Genomic DNA, 18246 nt, shown 5'->3' on the forward strand with positions numbered 1-18246 from the left:
TATGGTCAACTTGGTCAGAGGATGCACTGAATCATTGGTATCCCCTCAGCAGCCTCGGCTAGCAAGGTTCCTGCAGAGCTCTTTTTGCCTCCCTCAGGTATGGAGGAGCGGGGTTGGGGGAGGGTACCCCTAAGGGAGAGCAATAGAGCAAACACCTCCTGTCTTTGGGATGAATCCTCCCTGGATATAGCAAATCTCAGTGGTACAGGGAGATGTACTTTACAGCTCTCCGTGGCAGTTTCAGTGGATCTGCACTATGGAAACTTTACTTTATTTCTGCCTCCAAAATTGTAAAGTTCCGAGTCTGTGTCTTCTGAAAAACTGCACAAAGCTAATGGAGCAGTATCAGCTGCTCATCTCATTATATGAAAATACTGGAGCACGCCCTGGAAAACCATCTGACACCACCTGTCCCTTATTAGTTATTTAAGTAGTGTCACTTGTACTCAGTGCTTAATTTGTAACGAAAGAGGTGTCGGGGCTCAAGCAAGTAGGAGCTGCGGCTCAAGCACTTTTTTACATTCATAACTGATGCAGCAAGCCCAGAGGTCCTGGAGCTATGAACTGCCAAGCCTAGAGGTGCTGGGTCTCAGACCTGGCAAGCCCTGGCACAAATTAAGCACTGCTTGTGCTCAAAGAATCTACTAAAGGGCCTGTTTCTCAAGCAAACTTGGGCGTAAGTAATTATTATAAACAGTGATCTTATAATATCCTCATTGGTAGGAGCTCTCCTATGAAAAGCAGTCACTCTAATAGGATCGGGCAGTATGTTTTTTCCATGCCAGACCATTTACTGTTAAAATGCTTTATTATATTTCACCATAGCCACTGCCTGCCCACAAAACACACACACCGTACAGTAATGTCTTTTGTGTTTTGACATCTAAGTGTCTTCTATCTGCTATTGTCGAAGAGGAAAAAGCAGATGATGATCCCAAATCATTTCCTTCAGAGACAAGCTGAATTAACAAAACATGCTCCTGAATCACTTTGTACATAATGATGGGACTCAAACAAGAAAAATCTCTCATCAGAAAATATAGCTTTCCCCACTGGTCTACACAGCATCTTATTTCTCTCTCCCTCTGCTCTATTTTATTTCACTTTGCAATCATCTTGCTTCATTCATTTTGTGAAAGATTCTATGAAAAATCATGGAGCACTGAATGGCATCCTCCTTGTCTCATTGTCTGTCACGTTTCACAGCTCCCTGTTAACACCATGATTCCTGAAAGACAGAGTTCATCTGACGTTTGGAGTGGGGAGAGAAGCTCCAATCATGCAAAGATTTAACTTCATCGCCATGAGTCAGTCCATTGAAAGCAATGGAACGACTCATGGGAGTAATACAAAACATGTTCGTAAGACTGCAGGATTGAGGCAAGACCGATCCTCTTTTCTGAATCTCAGAGGAAAATGCTTCCCTCTTATTTGTTCCATTTGGGGGGACAGAAGGAAAGTGGTGAAAGGTTTTGGTGCCATCCAAACCATTACAGAGACTCTTCATTCAACTCAAAGGGGTCTTTTGGATGGCAAGTGGAGCTATAATTATAGACTAGAAAAGAGCAAGATCAGCAGCTGCTGTTGCTTGCGTCTGTTCCCTGCTGTAACTGACAGCAGTGAGGGACTTGGCAAAAACAGGCTTCCAGAAGTGGAAAGACATTTTAACCCCTGTGCTTGTCAGTCCACTCCTCCAGGATAGTAAGCAAACCCCCAATAGCCTATGTTCCTACGGTGAAGAAGGAGCAAAGACACTATTTCATAACTGAAGGCTTCTTCACTGGGGACATTTGAGGAAAAGAAAGGGTCTGGGATTTTCCTTCATGTTTGGGCTGCCACATCAGAATAGCAGGTTAGTGTTCACAGAACGTGCTTAATGGTTTGTTTTTTTAATTGAACTTAATCTGTACATTTGAATCCCTCTCTCCACCATAATATAAAGGAGGAAATAAAATGATAGAAAGTTGATGGTTAATTTTGCATGTAGGCGATATTTATTTGTATATACTGTAATGTATCTACAATGTTATTAATTGCCATCCTTTTCTACGATGGTTTCTATTTTAATTGTAATGCTTCCAATCCTGAAGTCCGGACCTGGACAAAACTCCTATTAACTTTGGGAGTAATGTTAATAGAACAATAATATTCTTTTATTTTTAGGCACCAATGCCAAAGGACTTCTGGTTGCCTTAGCAAAAGTAAAATAAAATATAAGTCACAGTAACAGAGTAAATTCCAGAGAGGTAACCCATACTGAAGGGAAGGAAAAGCAGGATTACAGGTATGGGTCAAATTCTCTGTTGATGTAAATTGGTGCAGCTGCAGTGATATCAATGGAACAGTGCCAATTTATACCAGAAGAGAATTTTGCCCTATATCTGCTAATGAGGTAAATAATAATAAAATATCTGTATAAGATATTATATAGCACCAGTCACCATAGTATCTAGTGCCTAGTATCTGCAAGAGCAAAGCCATGAACCATGAATTTCGGTCTTGTTTATACCATGTCTTCCCATTGCTATGTATTGTATTTTATATATTAAAAAAGTATAATGGAGACCATGAACATGTTCCCAGAGAAAAACACAAGTATAGCGCCAAATCTGTGCTTCTTGTGTTGTGAAACATTTATTTCCATATGAAGCGAAAGAAAATAGATATACTGTGATCATTCGCTCACCACTAGTCTAAAAACAATTATATTTAGTTTTACTAATACAAAAATAATGTGATAGTGCTTTTTAGATAATATTCCTGAATTTATCCCTGCAGTATAAATCCTCCTGGGAGTACTCCTAGTTTCAGTCCTAGCTAGGGCTATAGGTGTGCTAACTTGGCTTTCACAATTCCAATAGAATTTCACTGGAGTTCCCATTAGAAAGATTTGTTGCCCCATTCATACCAGATCTCTTCTCATTATAACCACTTGGTGAAGCCACCTGTTTCGTTAGGAACTAGAATCGAGGCTGTCGACTTTTAATCTACACTCCCCATGCTGACCCCAGGCATTCCGGCATGCAAGATGTCACCTCTGCCCACTGATCAGCCAGGATGTGACCCCTTAGTTGCACTTATCAAACTTCAATCGAAAAACGGATGTGGAAAAAAATAATCAGCAATAGCATATCTATCATTTAAAAGCCAAGGAATAATAACCATATATTCCAGGATTTTACAAACTGCCAGGCCATTCTCCACACAAATCAGAACTCTCAGGAGAGACCATCGGTCAGAAATGGAATTCTTATGGGTGTCCCTTCCCCTTGTTTACTCCCCCTATGAATAAAAGAAGAAATTAGCAATTTTACAGCTAAATTTTCATGACTTATTTTTATGCTCAGCATCAGAGGCCTAGCCAAGTTGTCCACTATAAGGCAGCACTCATGGTTTGATAGTTTCTCTTTTAAATTAAATAGCCTACAGTGGCATAAAGAAAAACATGCAAGAGTGGCATTTATGCTAGAGCAATGCAAGTGACTTTATACAATCATTAACTACTACTGGGTCTTATCCATTTCCTTCCTAAAATACCGTGCAAAGTTCTCCTCTCCGTATCTGTACTTGTCACCAATATCCATAGGTGCATAAACAACAAAAAGAGCTATACAACACTTTGACAAAGTCAATAAGAAAACATTCTTACCACCACCAAATATAAGTGTAACCCTTCTGCCGTCAGAGTTGGCAGCAACAAGGGCCAGGTTCAGTATCTAGGGGTTCCATTTCAATAACACAATGCAAAACCGGCTCGAGCCCCTACCCAGTGACCTGGGACAAATATATACCACCCCCACTGGGCACCTCTAAGAAGCAATACTTCCCCTCTCACAAGCACAGAGTCAGAATGTAGCAAAAGCCTTTTTTTTTTCCACTGAATGCATCCGATGAAGTGAGCTGTAGCTCACGAAAGCTTATGCTCAAATAAATTTGTTAGTCTCTAAGGTGCCACAAGTACTCCTTTTCTTTTTTAGAGAGAAATAATGTGGCATTATGTTGGGGAAACACCACCAAAAGGATTCATACCACAACCCAGGAGTAAAACCCATCCCAGGCAAATTGGGCCGTGTCCTTTCCCTTTGGTTCTTGAGTCCAGCAACCCAAAAGTCACTCAAAGACCCAAAAGTCCAACAATCCAAAAGCCTCTGTCCCTGTTCAGTGCAGCCCCAGAGTTCAAAAGTTTAGCTGCAGAGTTTTACCTCCCAACCTGGATGGAAATGGCAGGGTTAAGGGGCACCTTACATGGTCCAAAGCCAATTGCCCCACCTCTCCATGGGCCCCTGCTCCACTCTACCAGCTGTCCCACGAATCGCTCTGCTCTACCAGCCCCCAAACATGAGCTGCTCCAGCCGTCCCGCAAACTGCTCCGCTTCACCAGCCACTCCGCTCTGCCAGCTGTCCTATGAGCCGCTCCAGCCGTCCCACAAACTGCTCCACAATATATCTTCAGGCTCCCCCACTACTTAACACAACACTCAGTGATTTCAGCGCTTAGTAATTTTAGCTCTTTCATGATTTCAGCTTGTAGTAGGGGAGCCTCAGTGCTGGTGTACCATTGGCCCAAAGTGAATTCAACTCAGCAGCCTGTAACTAAACTCCTAATAGAATCAAAATTAGCTCTGACATTCCACAGCGGAGGAAGAAGGAGGTGCAATTGGCATGTAGAGCCCTCACCAGGGGCCCATACCACCAGGTAGTAATACCTGTCCCCAGCCTCTCTCAATTCACTGAATTTTGGAATCCATGGGGAGAGGAATAGCTCAGTGGTTTGAGCATTGGCCTGCTAAACCCAGGGTTGTGAGTTCAATCCTTGAGGGGACCATTAAGGGATCTGGGGCATAAATTGGGGATTGGTCCTGCTTTGAGCAGAGGGTTAAACTAGGTGACCTCCAGAGGTCCCTTCCACCCCTGATATTCTATGTCCCTTGCCTAGCAAGTACTACTTAGTCAATGGTGAGTCCCTCCACCATAACAAAAGGCCAAGTACAGTTCCACTGTCCTTGATTCACATAATCAGGATAATAACAATTTATTCTTCCTGCCCCAATAACAGAGAAACTGGGGATCCCGCAGCAGCCAAAATGACCATTTGGGCAGCTATGGGCTCATGCTAGGCGAGGTGGGTGTACCTATGCAAATGAGATCAGCCTTTGAAGTTCTTTGCCACAACTCACCACCAGATGTCAGGGTGGAGCTCATCCTGACTCTGCTTACATCAGCTAAATTCCTAGCCCTCCACTCAGCCTGCTAGGGTTGCCAATTTTGGCAGGACATATTCCTGGAGGTTTTATCACATGACATAATCTTTAATTAAAGATTTATCTTTAATTCCTGGAGACTCCAGCACAATCCTGGAGGGTTGGGAAACCTACAGTGTGCTGTGGTGCAGACCTGAGAAAACAGCTAGGTCTTGGACTATAACCTAACTTGGGCACTGCACTGTTGGAGTAGAAGAAGGCATGAGGACCCACTAACGAGAATGTCCTACCACCAGCCACTCAAATATCAGGAAAAAGAACAAGGAGTACTTGTGGCACCTTAGAGACTAACAAATTTATTTGGGCATAAGCTTTTGTGGGCTAAACCCCACTTCATCAGATGCATGCAGTGGAAAATACAGTAGGAAGATATATGTATACAGAGAACATGAAAAAAATGGGTGTTGCCATACCAACTCTAACGAGACTAATCAATTAAGGTGGGCTATTATCAGCAGGAGAAAAAAAAACTTTTGTAGTGATAATCAGGATGGCCCATTTCCAACAGTTGACAAGAAGGTGTGAGTAACAGTAGGGGGAAAAATAGCATGGGGAAATACTTTTTACTTTGTGTAATGACCCATCCACTCCCAGTCTTTATTCAAGCCTAATTTAGTGGTGTCCAGTTTGCAAATTAATTCCAGTTCTGCAGTTTCTTGTTGGAGTCTGTTTTTGAAGTATTTTTGTTGAAGAATTGCCACTTTTAGGTCTGTAGTTGAGTGACCAGGGAGGTTGAGGTTTTTCAAAATTTGCAATTTTGTTGAATTTTTTGTTCAAAATTTCAACAGAAAAAAACAGAAGAGACATAAAATGGGAGAGGCAGTCCCTAGATCACATTGGGATGTATAGATCATACCAGAGCTGGCTGAAAATGGGCAGGGAAATTCATGATTTTTTTCTGTTGAAATTTTGAACAAAAAATTCAACAAAATTGCAAATTTTGAAAAATGTCATGCAGTCCTAGTCAGTCACTTGAACCAAGGCTCAGAGCAAGTGGGACGCTAGTAGAATCTTTGAAGAATAGGTGTTGTATGCTCCAGGTAGCGGACGCTGCCAAGCAGGTAGACAGGAAGGCACATCTGCCCCAGCTGGAGCTTCTGGGTGGTCTTCAAGAGTAACCCCACATAGATAGCATTGCAGTAATCCCATCTGCAGGTCACAAAGACATGGCTAATTATAGCTATATATGGGACTATTAAAGTTAAGATACACTCTAAAACACTGTCAATTTCCTGCTTGTTTTTACTTTTCTAGAAACAACCTGCCAAGACAATGACAGTCACTTACTCCAGTAAAGTAGCAAATGCCACCTTCTTTGGATTTCACAGATTACTCCTCAGGTGGAAAGGCAGCATCTACAAATTGCTGTACAGGGAATTTATTGCCTTTGCTAGTCTTTACACAGCAATAAGTGTGTTGTACAGGTACATCCGTTTCCATGTGACATATTCAGGTCTCCTTCTTAATAAGAATCAAATGCTATGTAAAGGGGACAGTCTCACACTTCAAATCCTTTGGCTGATGACTGATTTTGTACTAAAAAACATAACCTTTTGCTTAGACCTTTTTTAATGTCCTTTATTTATATCTCACATGATTTTTGGAATGTTAAATTACTGTTTAACCATCATCTTCCAGTGATTCTAATCTCAGCCACCTGCTAGCTGATGATTGTTGTGTATGTGTCATGTTCCAAAAACGTTATGCCATATAAACATCTGCAGGACTCCTGTGTCATTACATGGTTTTTGCCACTCTAACTCTGCCCTGACTAAATGACCTGTTTTGAACGGCGAAGTCTAGACATATTGTCATACTTATGCATCTATGTCATCACCAGTTAATAGATGGCAATTGAATAGGAAATGCTGAAAGGTGATTATCTTATGGTCCAGTTATGTAGTCCTTTCTCAGGAAATGGAAAGTTGAGTTTTGCCTGAGTAAGGACTGCAATAAGAGCCCATAGTTTTTAAGAGCCCAATCTCGCAAGGTGCCAAGCATCTACTCAGTAGAAATTGGAGGCACTCAAGTCGGGATCCATTAACAGACGTAGGTATTGCAATGCTGAGTGCCATGGCACCTAACTTTTAGGCACCTAGAAAATCCAGGAGCACCACTCTGACCCACAAAGCCAAGTTAGGCGACCAGGATCCCTATACAATAAATGGAGAGAGATAGGTGCTTAAGAATGTGATCCACAAAAGCTCACACACTAGGCCAGGAGCCGCGTGAGCTAGCCAATGGGAAATGCTGATAAAAGGGGTGTGTGCTAAGTCCTGCTTATCTCCTGAAGGTAGGCACCTAAGTCTAGGGTGCAGGGAAGTGCCTATCTCTGCTTAGCGATTCACAAATGGGCATCTGCCCCCTGCAGTCAGACAGCTTAGGTGCCTAACTTAAGGCATTTCTTGAAGGGAATGAGTGAGGCACCTGCCCCACTCTACACAAAACAGCTGAAGAAGGAGTTGGTGATGCTGCCGCACCCCTGAGTGACATAGTAATGCCATCCTAACCCCAGGCATAGACAGCTTCTCCCATTGACATACCTCTCTGGGAGGTGGAGTACCTCCACAACAGGAGACGCTCTCCCCTTGGCATAGGTTGTGTCTTCATTAACCACTACAGCAGCGCAGCTTCACCACTGCAGCGCTGTACGTGTGGACAAGCCCTAAGTCTGGGATTTAGGCACCTAAGTGCTTTTGTGGATCCCTCCCTGACTACCTCAGAGGAGAGGCTCAACAGCAGCACCTTGCAGGATCAGTGTGTAAGTCAGGGTGACATTTATTCCTGTGCAAAAGGCCAGCACAAGACCTATGTGACACTTAAGTCCCAATTAATTCCTCAAGTGTGACTTAAGTGGGGTGCATGTCTCATGCTAGTCCTCTGCGCATGGTGAATTTCACCTCGGTGAAGACAAGATTTCTAATGGAATGAAGACTTTCACTGGTAAAATAAGTGGGAGACTTCAAATTATTTTTCAGTCCATCTTTAGAAATATAATTGGAGCTCAACGTTTTTCTTTTTGGCGTAAAACAAGTTCTTTGGACTTACTTTGTCTATGTGGGCGATCACTAATCTGCCAAGATATACAGGCATACAGCAAGGTATAGTTGGTAGCAAGACTAAATCACTGGCATGTAAAGAAACAACAACAACAAAAAACCTTCAATTAAAAAAAATCTATTCTTACTTTAAATCTGTAAATAAAAACTCTCCCCTTTATTCAGTGTACACTGTGGAAAGCATTCTATATGAACAGCAGATTTTATTTTACAAATGTAAAACAACCCCAAATATTTGCCATGTATATCTTTTATGTGGGATAAGATAACTGTAAGATTTTATAAATAAATAAAATAATTGCTTGTGTTTAAGAATGTTGTATTTCCTTAGCTATCATTCTCCGTGGGAATCAGTCACTGTACTCCATTCTTTTTTTCTGACATATGGCTTATAGTTGCCCTAGTTTAAATATATTTGATTTTTTTGTGCATTTTAACTTATGGCCAAGAAAAATTTCTTAGTAGTAAATGAGATATACCTCCTGATGTGGAAAGAGTAGAGTTTTCACATAACAGCAAGTAGAGATTTGTGCCCCTTTCCAGATTCAGAAGATCTGATCAGATCACTTTTATTTAGTAGTCCAGTTGAAAAATGGGAGAAAAATACATTTGCTGAAGTAGTTTGCACCAAGACCATTGATTTGTATTAGGTGGCATACTACAGGTGAATAGCACAAGTGGATTTTGTCACTTCAGTAATGAAAAACATTTTATGACTAGCGAATAATATTCCTCCACCCATCAGCTGCCTTATTACATGCTACAAATATTAACACCCTAAATGTTCATCAATTTAATTCCTTAAAGATTCATCTGTGCACATTAGCCAAGATCACTCCTAGTTTCAGTTATCTGGTTATTTATACTTAATTGTCTTCACTTTATATCCGAGGTGTGCAGCGGTATTACAAAGGGATATATACATTTTATTTTTGCTACAGATTTTTTCTTACAGGAAGCCAAAAACGGTTCTTTGAAAAATTATCAATTTACTGTGACAAATATGCTGAACAAATCCCAGTCACCTTTGTGCTTGGTAAGTACAGCGTACCTGTGGAAAAAATCCACAAAGCTGCCTCCATTAGGATGTCACAAACGGCAATGCATGGAAGTATTTCAGAGCTGAAAGGCATGTTGGAAATCTGTCTCACAATAAAACCACTGCCATCCAGTAAGGTTGCCTTGAAGTCAAATTGCTTTTGTCAAGTCAACACCACATGTGCTTGAATTATCACTTTACTATTGGAAGATTTAAGTTTTTATTCACTAACTATGTTTGTTTAAATAACTATCTGAGCCTGATCCTGTGAAGTGAGTACCCTTCACTCCCATTTCAGTGAATGGGAGTTGTGGGTGCTCAACATCTTGCATGAGGCACTTAGAACCTTGCAGGCTTTGGCCTTTGGACTGTAATAGCTACTTAATAATAGGCTTTAACTGTATCATATTGTGCATATTTTATAACAATTATTCTGGCAAATGAAGTTACCTTACAGCCTAGATAACATGCTACCGAATGAACTAAAACTCAACATTAGAGGACCTGAGTGTGTGTCAGTTTTGCAGCAAGAACAGGGATGCTGATATACTTTTTTAACACGCAGGATTCTACGTTACTTTGGTGGTGAACCGCTGGTGGAACCAGTTTGTGAATCTGCCCTGGCCAGACAGACTTATGTTCTTGATCTCTAGCAGCATTCAGGGAAGAGATGAATACGGGCGCTTACTTAGGAGGACTCTAATGCGTTATGTGAATTTAACTTCCCTGATCATCTTCCGCTCAGTGAGCACAGCTGTATACAAAAGATTTCCAACCATGGACCATGTGGTAGAAGCAGGTATTGTCAATTTCCTTTCCCCAATAAGTTCTTTCCTTTCTCTTACAGATGGGGATGTTGGAGATCTGCCTTGTATTTTCTTCTCTTTAACCCCTTATCCCTGTCAGATCACCCCATGTCAAATCTACCCACTGGCAGAGAAGGATTAGATAAAATGCCCTTAAGAGTCCAGCATTGCTAAATTCTTTATCTAGGTCCATTTTAGAAGAAGATGAGGCCCTTATGACTGAGCAGGCTACATCTCCTCTGCACTCAGCCTTTCTCAGACAGGGGAGTGAGAGGATGACAGAGTGAATTTAAAAAAAAATGTTTTTTTTAATTTAAATTAAATATGAGTTTATTTTTAAAACAACCCAATTTGAAATTCTGACAAACTATGTTAAGGCCTAAACTTACTATAATCTAAAAAAAATCATTAAATTAAATGAATAATATTAAATATTACATGCTTGCTGCCAAAGTTTCAAAGAAAGTCAAACCACTGAAGTGGTGGAAGTCACTGGCTAAGCACCTGGAACGAGAGTTTGTTGAACTGCTAAAGCTTTTGACAGCTTCATTTCAGTTTATTCAACTAGTACAGTTGATTAACTAGTTCATTCAACATTAAGGAACCAGTTGGGAGTCAAAATAGAAGGAAAGCTTGATTTTCTTTTCCAATCTATGACTAAAAATGAGGTATGAGAGGAGGAGATCTACTAGTTCTAAAATCTTGAAGGACATAGTGACCATAAACAATCAGTTCATGTCACTGAATTAGTTAGTTTTAAATGCAAAATATGTTTTGATAAACCTTTTTTTCCTTATATAACCAGCACATTTAAGGCAGTTTTATTTAACTAACCAAAAAATTTTAATTTGAATATCCATCCAAATAGAGATTGACACAAATCATGAGTAAACAATTATCATCCAGTAAATAAAAAATGCATCATTCACCATTTTCTAACATAATAAAAAAATTAATAAATAAATGTATACAGATACAGTGTATTCTCTTTAGCAAAAAGAAGTACCACATTTGTTGTAAATGCTATATTTAATTGCAAACCAACATAATTTAATGGTTACCAACCAGTGAGAACTAACCCTTCTTTAGGAAAATAACTAAAAATTCCAAACACTAAACAAGATTAAGATGATGGTTTAAACCATGATTTTAGTCTGTTTGATTTAACTCAATCCATGCTGGAAGCTGAGTTTGGGAATGGTACGTGGATCTGTTGCCTGGTAGCATACAACATCATTTATAAGCAAACAGGTCAACCCAATAGGTATTGTCATTTTTGTATGGTACACGGAATAATGAGATGGCACCTTTTATCCCTTCTCTTAGGAAATACCCTTTTCTAATATTCTGGTGATTTAGTTCCCATGACCACCACTACACCTCATAAGAAATGGGTTCCCCCCACCACCCCTAAGAACATGTATTATCCCAATGTCTACCAAGGAGCATACACATAGAATCATAGAATATCAGGGTTGGAAGGGACCTCAGGAGGTCATCTAGTCCAACCCCCTGCTCAAAGCAGGACCAATCCCCAATTTTTGACCCAGCTCCCTAAATGGCCCCCTCAAGGATTGAACTCACAACCCTGGGTTTAGCAGGCCAGTGCTCAAACCACTGAGCTATCCCTCCCCCCAAAACAGGGCTCGTCCGGGAATTGAACCCAGGACCTCTCGCACCCTAAGCAAGAATCATACCCCTAGACCAACAAGCCGCTATATAATTTAACTTAACATTTAACTAGTTGCCTCATTTTTGTTAGTTCCCCTTTTTTGAAGTTAAATGCTACTGTGATAGGTTTGTTTGGTACTTCCCCCCTCCCACAAATATTTTAAATTCAATTATCTTATGGTCACTATTACTGAGCTATTCAGTTTATTCACCTCGTGGACCAGATCCTGTGCTGTACTTAGGACTAATCAAGAATTACCTCTCTCCTTGTGGATTCTAGGACTAGCTGCTCCAAGAAGCAATTGTTAATGGTGTCTAGAAATTTTATCTCTACATCCCATCCTCAGGTGAAATGTCACTATAGGAATAATTGATATTCCCCATTATTCTTGTGTTTTCTGTTTTTGTAACCTCTCTAATCTCCCCAAGAATTTCAGAATCACCATCACCTTCATGGTCAGCAATATTTTCCTACTGCATTCAATACTGCTCGTATTCTTCAAGCATGGACTTTCCCTCCATAGAGATTCTATGGTACAGTTTGAGTCATTTAAGATTTTTACTATATTTGACTCTATGCTTTGTTTCACCTACAGTGCACTCCCCCAGCAGTACAACCTACTCTGTCTTTCCTAAACATTTTGTACCCTGGTAGTTCCATGTCCCATTGATTACCATTGTTCCAAGTTTCTCAGATGTCTATTATATCAATATCCTCATTTAATACCAGGCACTCAAGTTCATTCATCTTAATATTTAGACTTCTAATATTCGTATACACGCACTTATAATTTTGTCAAATTTAGTTGTCTGCCTTCATGTGATGTAATTGGATGGAATGCTTTTTCGTTTGACTGTTTCCCTTCAGTTCTTGCCTGTACACCATCAACTTCCATCCTCTCCTTTTCAGTAGGATATAGAATATCCCTTTTAATAAATCCTTCCCTAAGAGATCATAGAATCATAGAATCATAGAATATCAGGGTTGGAAGGGACCCCAGAAGGTCATCTAGTCCAACCCCCTGCTCGAAGCAGGACCAATTCCCAGTTAAATCAAGGCAGAAGCTGGTTGCTAACTAAGCCAAAATAAATTCCCTTTCCAACCTCCCTGCTGCACAGTTAAGTGCGTGGTGTGGTCTTATACCTTCTTCTGAAGTATTTGGAATTGGCTGTTGTCAGAGACAGGATACCAGACTAGATGTTGATTGGTCTGTTCCGACAGAGCAATTCCTGTATTCCTTCAATCAGGGCTTTGGAGCGGAGCCTGGAGCTGGAGCGCGGAGTAGCTCCGGAGCAGTGGAGTTGCAGGTTTTTGCCTGAAGCTGGAGTGGAGCCGGAGCACAGCTCCAAAGCCCTGCCTTCAATGGTATCTTGTAAACTGTATTATTTTGGGAAACAACAGTAAGTTACTGATGTTACACTATGTTAAAATATGCTGTATATATACACATGAGAGTTTTAGAATATTTAAGAAAAAACTCCCAGCCGACTGCATTTTTCTTATTGACAGAACCAGCTCAGGTTGATGTCTTCCTTTTCCCAAAATTATGTTGAATTTTGAAATCCTTTTCCTAGCATTTTTCAACAGCAAGCTGTTTACCTGAGCCTGAGAGGTCAGTGAAGCTTTTGTCATTCTTCCTAGCCAACTACTCTTAATACACACAGCAAAATTACAGCAATTCCTGCAAGCTAACCCACTTCTGCCTCTCTGTACTAAAGACACCCTGTTCTTAAAGATACAGTGTATGAGTACTATACATACATTGCTGTAGATTGGAAAAGAAATATATTTCTTAACAGATGGAGAAAATATTCTACCACAGTGTCCCTAAACAAGTCATGACAATATAATCAACACTATACATCTGAATATATCTTGTCCCACGAATATTTCACAGTTACAATACTGAACTCTTGAGGCCAGATTCTGCTAATCTTTCTCATGTTGAGTAATACAACACTCCACAATTAGTCCCATTCATAGTTAGCTATGGCTTTATGGAACAGACTACTTGTTGATCCTGCATTCAACTTAAGCAATGGTGGCAGAATCTGACCCTTAAAGAGCATCAGTAATTATTGAAGCCACTTACGCCAATTTTTCACTTCACTGTCAAACTGAAAATTGCTAAAGCAAAAATATTGCTACGCGTTTGCTTTTCCTGTAAATGTATTTCATACATTAATCGATTAGATTTTAAGGCCAGAAGGGACCATTATGATCATCTACTCTGACCTCCTACATAACACAGGCCATAGAATCTCATCCAGTGGTTCCTGCCTCAAGTCCATAACTTCTGTTTGAGCTCTAGCGTACCTTTTAGAAAGATCTAAAGACTGCAAGGGATGGAGAATCCTCCATGTTCCTAAGTAAATTGTTCCAATGGTTAGTCACCCTCACTGATGACAGTGTGCACCTTCTTTCTAGTCTGAATTTGTCTAACTTCAGCTTCCAGCCATTGGCTCACATTATGCCTTTTTCTGCTCGAGTAAAGAGCCAAAGAAATCCCTCCCCCACTGAGGTGCTTGTAAACTGCAAGTAAGTCACCTCTTAACCTTCTCTTGGATAAACTACATAGACTAAAAGAACAGGAGTCCTTGTGGCACCTTAGAGACTAACAAATTTATTTGAGCATAAGCTTTCATGGGCTACAGCCCACTTCATCAGATGCATAGAATAGAACATATAGTAAGACGATATATATACATACAGAGAACATGAAAAGGTGGAAGTTGCCAGACCAGCTCTAAGAGGCTAATTAATTAAGATGAGCTATTATCAGCAGGAGAAAAAAAACTTTTGTAGTGATAATCAAGATGGCCCAGACAGTTGACAAGAAGGTGTTAGGATACTTAACATGGGGAAATAGATAAACTAAGCTTCTTAAATCTCGCACAATAAGGTGAATTTTCCAAATCTCAAATCATTCTGGTAGCTCTTTGCTGAACTCTTTCCAATTTTTCAAGATCCTTTTTGAATTGTGGACATCAAAATTGGACACAGCATTCCAGCAATGGTTTCACTAATGCCACAGACATAGGTAATATGCCCACCCTCCTCCTAGTTGATATTCCTGCTTATGTATCCAAGGATCGCGTTTTCCCTCTTAGCTACAGCATCACTCTGGGAGCTCATGTTCAGTCAGTTACCATGAGCCCTAAGTCCTTTTCCATGTCACTGCATTTCAGAATACAGCATCCCAACTTGTAAGATCTACAGTCTTTGTTCCTCGATGTATGACAAAATGCATGTTGTTCAAATGAGGGTACCTCAACAAGTGATCTAGATCACTCTGTATAACTTATCTGTACCCACCATTATTTACCAGCTTTGATTTTTATATTTTCTTCCAGAGCATTGATGAAGATATTGAATAGCTTTGGACCAAGAACAGACCCATCTAGAAACATCCCCATTGAATGATAATTCCCCATTTACGATACTTTTATATATATATATATATATATATATCAATTAGCTAGTTTTTAATCCATTTAATATGGGCTACAATGATTTTGTATGGATTTTGCTCATGGGTGGTGCATCACGGAGGCTGGGGGAGGCTAAGCCTCCCCAAACCTCCACTAATGCTTCCTGCCACGGCCCTGGACCAGGCCGCAGTGGGGCTCAGGGGCTCCTCTGGCCAGCCAGAGCTCTGGGTGGCTCAGGTGGGCGGACCAGGGGCAGCTTGAATGGGCGGGTCAGGGCTCAGGGCAGCTCAGGCAGGCCTCCTCCAGCCATGGTGGGGGACTTAGGGCTCCTTTGGCCCCAGTGTATGAGAGTGGGGGGAGAGGTGGAGGGGAGTGGGGACAGGGCCTTGGGCAGAAGGAGTGGGCAAGGGGATAGCCTCCCCGAACAGGAGGTTCATGTACCACCCATGAATTCCTAATTTTTCAACAGAATGTCACACAAAACTAAGTCAAATGCCCTACGGAAGTCTATGATATCAATACAGTTACCTTTATCAACCAAACTTTTCTTCTCCTCAAAAAATTACACTGTTTATTGGAAAAAATCTATTCTCCATAATACCATGTTGATTGACATTAATTATGCTATCATCCTTTAATTTGTTACTGATTGCATCACATACACCGTTCCATGCTTTTACCCAGGATTTCTAGTGATGCCAACACTGTACTTCAAAAATACGGGACAGACCTCAGATGTCCCAGTCTTGAATTGAGCCTTTGGGGCAAGTCTCTTCTCCTCCCCATCCTTCCTAGGGCCTCTGAGGGTATGTCTACACAGCAACTAGACACGCAGGGCTGGCCCATGCCAGTCAACTCAGGCTCACGGGGCTCAGGCTGTGGGGCAGTTTAATTGCTGTGTGAACTTCTGGGCTTGGCCTGGAGCCTGGGCTCTCCAGCTCTGGGGGCTGCAGAGACCCCAGGGCACACTAGGCCAGGCAGCCACTGCAGCTCCTATTCATGGTCCATGTGGGTGCCAGGAGCTGAGTCAGAGGCTGCAGTTGTTGGTCTCTGCCTGCAGCAGTGCTGTACACTGCTAGGGGGTGGGGGCTGCACGAAGGGTATGGGCTGGAGGAAGGCAGCAGCAGAAGGAGGCTTCACTGCAGCCAGCAGGGGCACTATTTCAGATTTCAGTGGGAGGGGCAGTTGTCAGTGGGGCTCCGGCGACAAAGGGGCAACTGGACTAAATTTGAGTGGCATTGTGACCCCGTGCAACAGGTCAAGTTGCCAACCGGTTGGAGCGCCACTCCATCCTGGATTTCAGGTGCCAGAGTGACGCTCCAGACCACTCCAGCGGCACTACTTCCCTGTTTGAAATATGGGATAAGAGGTGTCCCATACTGATTTAGTAGTAGGGGAAGGCAATTTTTGATTTAAGTAAGGGATATCCCTTATAATATGGAACTATTGGCAACCCTAATATTAGGCTAACTGGACTATAGTTACCTGGGTCATCCTGTTTACCCTTTAAAATATTGGCACTACATTAGTTTTTTTCCAGTCTTCTGGAACTGTTCCAGTGTTCCAAGATTTGCTAAAAATCAGTATTAATGGTTCATGAGCTCCTCAGCCAATTCTTTTAATACTCTTGGGTGCAAGTTACCTAGTCCTGCCAATTTAAAAATGGTTACCTTTAATAGTTGCTGTTTTACACCCTCCCTAGTTATTGATTGAACAGAAAGTATTTCCTTTATCACTGCAATGAAAATAACTAGTTCGGGACTACTTGGAGGCTTGTTTCACCATAACCTTCATCAATGATTAAACATGCTCATACTGTAGCAATCCAGTGCATTCAGCAATAAGGACAATGCTCCCTGCCATTACTGTCCCTCAGACAAATTGTTTAATCATTAATGGATATAAGCATAAATATCTTAACTTTAAAAATAATGGCTGTGGCTCATAATAGTCTAGTCTCCAGTGGTCTGTAACACTTTGGTCTAATTGCGGTTGTTGAGCAGTAAACTCAAACAAACAAACAATACAACCCAAACTGAGCAACTCCAATCTTTCCCCAGCCACCTTGTGTAATGTGCTCATTCTAAATAAGCCCATCTTTACCTAATTAGCTTCCACATGGAGTACCTCCTTAAATTGACTCTGAAGCCTGGCTGGGAATTAAACCCCCTTCCACCTCAGCCCCAGGCTGCTGTCTGGCCTGATGTGGCCTCCTCCTAGAGACACAGAAAAATCTGTTCACCCTGTTACAAAAATATAGTGACATATTAACCCTGGGATACCTAAAATGGGGCCATTATCTTGTACACACGGAGAATATGCTAATAATCAGTTCAAGACCCTTCACCTCTCTGCCTCTGTTTCCCCTTCTATCCTTGTCTGTCTGGTCTATTTAGGTCCCAATCCTGCAAACACTTAAGCATGTGCTTAACTTGACTCCCAGTAGTAAAGTTAAACATGTGTGTGTAATTGTTTGTAAGACTGGAGTCTATGTGTTTGTATAGTCATGAGCACAATAGGGCTCCAGATAGCAGTTGGGACCTCTAAGCATTACCATCACACAAATATTATCAAATAACCACCACTCTTTTTGGATACTTACTAAGACTATTTTAGCTTCAGCATTTTGAACAGAATGGAAAGGGGAGAGCTAGAAAGCCAGGAGATTGCAATAGTCAGGGTGACAAATAACTCAGGGCATGAAGGAACTAAGGAACCAATCATTTCCTTCATGGCTAGTTGTTTTCTGAAACTCTTCAAATGTTTGTGGTTCACTTTTGTTTACTGTCCGTTTCTAGTAAATTTCACCTTCTGGTTCTCAGGGAGTAATACAATGTAGGGATGAGGAGGTTACAAATGCTACAGGGGGCTGTTTTACTGGTATAAAAATGGTTTATACTTAATTAATGGAAACAATTCTATTGTTCTTAGGATTAGTAAAAGATCGTTTTCCCCAAATCTATCTTTGGGACCAGCTT

At 41.2% G+C, this 18246-nt stretch overlaps 1 protein-coding gene and 1 non-coding gene across 2 annotated transcripts in view; one reads left to right on the plus strand and one right to left on the minus strand.

Moving 5' to 3' along the window:
• The first annotated feature begins 6533 nt into the window (after positions 1-6533).
• BEST3 (bestrophin 3) overlaps positions 6534-18246 on the plus strand; it is a 32835-nt gene continuing 21122 nt past the window's right edge. Inside the window, exons 1-3 of the mRNA XM_007054810.4 lie at positions 6534-6685; positions 9262-9356; positions 9925-10158. Of these exons, the coding sequence (XP_007054872.2) occupies positions 6534-6685; positions 9262-9356; positions 9925-10158 (481 nt within the window). The remainder of the gene's footprint in view (positions 6686-9261; positions 9357-9924; positions 10159-18246) is intronic.
• Positions 11808-11879, minus strand: TRNAP-AGG. Its single transcript has one exon. It is a non-coding gene; the product is annotated as a tRNA-Pro (tRNA).

The sequence above is a fragment of the Chelonia mydas genome, chromosome 1, assembly GCF_015237465.2.
Source record: "Chelonia mydas isolate rCheMyd1 chromosome 1, rCheMyd1.pri.v2, whole genome shotgun sequence".
Taxonomy (NCBI): domain Eukaryota; kingdom Metazoa; phylum Chordata; order Testudines; family Cheloniidae; genus Chelonia; species Chelonia mydas.